This window comes from Sinocyclocheilus anshuiensis, unplaced genomic scaffold (genome assembly GCF_001515605.1).
Source record: "Sinocyclocheilus anshuiensis isolate Anshui unplaced genomic scaffold, SAMN03320099.WGS_v1.1 scaffold1514, whole genome shotgun sequence".
In the NCBI taxonomy this organism is placed as follows: domain Eukaryota; kingdom Metazoa; phylum Chordata; class Actinopteri; order Cypriniformes; family Cyprinidae; genus Sinocyclocheilus; species Sinocyclocheilus anshuiensis.
The window spans coordinates 165,071-169,433 of record NW_015546148.1 but is presented as its reverse complement, the minus strand read 5'-3'; the positions used below and the strand labels follow the sequence as shown (position 1 = coordinate 169,433).

The 4,363-nt window shown below is 34.3% G+C and overlaps 1 protein-coding gene across 1 annotated transcript in view; it reads right to left on the bottom strand.

Moving 5' to 3' along the window:
* LOC107701245 (calcitonin gene-related peptide type 1 receptor-like) overlaps nucleotides 1–4,363 on the bottom strand; it is a 26,692-nt gene that overhangs the window by 4,627 nt on the left and 17,702 nt on the right. Inside the window, exons 7-9 of the mRNA XM_016503207.1 lie at nucleotides 2,290–2,449; nucleotides 1,002–1,062; nucleotides 827–899 (exon numbers count right to left, since the gene is read on the bottom strand). Of these exons, the coding sequence (XP_016358693.1) occupies nucleotides 827–899; nucleotides 1,002–1,062; nucleotides 2,290–2,449 (294 nt within the window). The remainder of the gene's footprint in view (nucleotides 1–826; nucleotides 900–1,001; nucleotides 1,063–2,289; nucleotides 2,450–4,363) is intronic.

The window sequence follows — 4,363 nt, the reverse complement described above, 5'->3', positions numbered from 1 at the left end:
AGCAGGAAGAACAGGTTCACCTGTCAGGAGAAGAGAGAGATTACAGACTGAAGATCGCTGCATGTCGGGGGAAATGCATTACAAGTAACAACAGTTAGAATCTAGTTTTTGAACAGTAAGATATTTCATGTTTTTTGAAGAATACTCTTCTGCTCACCAAGCCTGCATTTATTTGATCCAGAATACAGCAAACGCAGTAAAATTGTGAAATATTTCTACTATTTAAAATAACTGCTTACTATTTGAATATCTGTTCAAATGTAATTTATTTCTGTGATCAAAGCTGAATTTTCAGTCTTCAGTGTCACATGATCTTCAGAAAATTCAGAAATCTTTAGAAGGATTAGAAGGAAATATCTGAGTTACTTTTTCAAATAAGTAACGCCAGTTACTTTGTTTCCCATGACAGCTCTTGTGTTGCCATGTTGAGAGAATACTCAGAAAACGTACAACTAAAGATAATTGTAGATGTTTAAATACTATTTGGAGCATTGGGATCGCTAGACGAGGGCTTAATGAACTCATTTTTGTGAAAACATCAAATTTGACTAAAATCGATATTTTCACTTTTTTTGCGTGTAGCTCAAAATTAGCTTCACAAATGTATATTTCCTTCAGCCTGCAGCTAATTCATTTCACTTTTGGCGTGAAAGGGCTTTTACATTTGCTGAAAATAAAACTTTTTGTATTAAAAACAAACAAGCGAGCCCAGTCCAGATGAGAAAAATTAATGCAAAAGTAAAGTAACCCATTACTTTTTATGGAGTAACGCAATACTGTAATTTTAAAAGTAACTTTCCCCAGCACTGATGATGATGATGATGATGAAGCTCACCAGCAGAGCGACTTGTATGGGGCTGTGTGTGATGTACAGCAGGTTTATATTCATGATCCAACACCTGGAGCAAACGTCAAATATTAGGCATTTCAGGATTTGAAAGTGAACATTTACATCTTTAGAGTTCAGTTTTAAGTGTGAAATCCAGAAATGTGATGTTTACTTGTCATCGTGGAAGAGCAGACGGGCTACAGCATACAGGACTGCAGGGATCACTGGGAAACCTGCAAAAAACAGACAAAAAACATATTTGCAGGGAAAAAACAAAAATCATTGGTGATGTGTGTAAAGAGCTCAATCTTTCATTTCTTGAACATTAGATTATGAAGTCAACAGAAGATTATATTATATTATAAGATATATGCACTGCCATTCAAAACGTTTTTTTTAATGTTTTTTAAAGTCTCTTCTGCTCATCAAGGCTTCATTTATTTGATCAAAAATATAGAAAAAAACAGTAATATTTTGAAATATTATTATAATTTAGAACAGCTGTTTTCTATGTGAATATCTGTTAGACTGTAATTTATTTCTGTGATGCGCAGCTGAATTTTCAGCATCATTACTCCAGTCTTCAGTGTCACATGATCTTCAGAAATCATTCTAATATGCTGATTTGCTGCTCAAGAAACATTTCTGATTATCATCAATGTTGAAAACAGTCATGCTGCACAATATTTTTGTGGAAACTGTGATACATTTTATTTTTCAGGATTCACAGATGAACAGAAAGTTCAAAAGAACAGCTTTTATTTGAAATAGAAATCTTTTGTAACATTATAAATGTCTTTACTGACACTTTTGATCAATTTAATGCGTCCTTGATGAATAAAATTTGTAGCAAAATTCAAAAAAGAAAGAAAAAAACTGTTATTGACCCCAACTTTTGAACAGCAGTGTACACACACAAATTTTTTATTCAATTAGTTACTGTTAATAGCTGAAATATATATATATGTGTGTGTGTGTGAGAGAGAGTGCGTGTGTGTGTGAGAGAGTGTGTGTGTGAGAGAGTGCGTGTGTGTGTGTGTGTGAGAGAGTGTGTGAGTGTGAGTGCGTGAGTGTGTGTGTGAGTGTGTGTGAGTGAGTGCGTGTGAGTGTGTAAAATTATTACATTACAACAATTTTGGTAAATTTGGTATATTTTGGTATATTCAACCTCAAAAAATCAACCTCCTAAACCCCAGAAATACATAAATGTGATACATAAAACACACCACAACATAAAATAAATTAACAAAAATATTTTACTTAAATAAATTGATAAGCAACCATCTAAAACATCTGCAGTAGTTTTTTAAAGCTGACACAGAAATATGAGTCTGGCATTCTGAGTAAGCGAGTCATTTCTGAGAGTGAGGTCATGAGAAGCTCAGAGATGAATTGATTTTGCTTCATAAAGACACGGATGCAGCGTCAGATTGGAGCGTGAAGGGAATGGCAGCACAAACCCCAGCCGAGGACGTAATACCAGCCCAGCTGCTGCTCTCCCACGAACACGGCCACGATGATGAGCGTGTGCAGGTAGATCCCCTCACACAACATCCAGAAATAGTTGGAGCAGGAGGTGTACTGCATGATACTAGCCAGCAGCTTACAGCCGATCTGAGACTGAACATCAACAACATCAACAACTACTGCTATCCTTCTGAGGGACACACTTCATAATATACAAACATACAAACATGCATATATATACACTGAACAAAATTATAAACGCAACACTTTTGTTTTTGCCCCCATCTTTCATGAGCTGACAGGTCCTGAGCTGCAGAGCAGCCCCAGAACATCACACTACCTCCACCATGTTTGACTGCTGCTATGATGCTCTTTTTATGAAATGCTGTTGGTTTTACGCCAGATGTATCGGGACACACACCTTCCAAAAACTTCAACTTTTGTCTCATCAGTCCACAGAATATTTGCCCAAAAGTCTTGTGGATAATCATTATATTTTTTGGCAAATGTGAGACGAGCCTTCGTGTTCTTTTTGGTCAGCAGTGGCTTTTGCCTTGGAACTCTCCCATGGATGCCGTTTTTGCCCAGTCTCTTTCTTATTGTTGAATCATGAACACTGAGCTTAATTGAGGCGAGTGAGGCCTGCACTTCTTTAGATGTTGTTCTGGGTTCTTTCATGACCTCCTGGATGAGTCGTCGCTGCGCTCTTGGAGTAATTTAAAGGCCGGCTGCTCCTGGGAAGGTTCACCACTGCTCCAAGTTTTCTCCATTTGTGGATAATGGCTCTGACCGTGGTTCGCTGGACTCTCAAAGCTTTAGAAATGGCTTTATAACCCTTTCCAGACTGATGCATGTCAACTATTCTGTTTCTCATCTGTTCTTGAATTTCTTTAGATTGTGGCATGATGTGTTGCTCTTTAAGCATGCTTCACTTTGTCAGACAGGTTCTATTTAAGTGATTTCTTGATTCAACAGGTCTGGCAGTAATCAGGCCTGCGTGTGGCTAGTGAAATTTAACTCCGCTTTCTAACATAATGTGCTTAATCACAGCTCTTTCATGATTTAACAGGAGCGGGCAATACTTTTTCACGTAAGGCCAGGTAGGTTTGGACAACTTTTTTCCCTTAATAAATTAAATCATCATTTAAAAACTGCATTTTGTATTTACTTGCATTATCTTTGTGTAATATTAAAATTTGTTTGATGATCTGAATCTTTCAAGTGTGACAAATATGCAAAAAAAAAAAAAAAACAGGAAGGGGGCTGTGAAACATCCTTTTCACAGCATTATTATTATTATTAAAAATTTTAGGGCCGGGAGGATTTTTTAAAAATTAGTCTCTGGTGCTCACCAAGACTGTATTTATTTAATAAAAAATTTAGTAAAATCAGTAAAATTGTGAAATATTTTTACAATTTTAAATAAAAGTTTTCTACTTTAATATATTTTAAAAAGTACATTTTTTCTGTGATGGCAACATTACTCCAGTTTCAGTGTCATATGACCTTTTATAAATCACACACACACACACACACACACACACACACACACACATATATTATCATATATCATACATAAGTCATCTATACTGTTTATTAGACAGCTGAATCAAAAATTGCTTCCAAAATCAGAATGAGATTTGTTGCAAAGCATTTTTACACATACATACGCAAAGAATTAAAGGAAACAGATTATTAAATCAGATAATGTATATTTATATATATTTATTTTGTAATTGTACAAAAGCAAATGGTTGAAATGTGAAATTATTATAATATTAAACATTAAGATGACTATAAAATATTATATTATCTAGGAAACACATAGGAATATATATATATATATATATATATATATAATGTACATACATCAGTGTTATTTTAGTATCATTGAGATACTATTATAATTTTTGTTAATATTTTGAATGACATTTTATTTTTTATTTTTACTTTAATTTTAGCAAATGTTTTAGTATATTTTAATAAATCCGTGGATCATTCGTTTTTTTAATTTAATATTGAAAGTAGAAAAATTAGAAAACGGCTCCTTTTTCGTTTTTTTTCCAA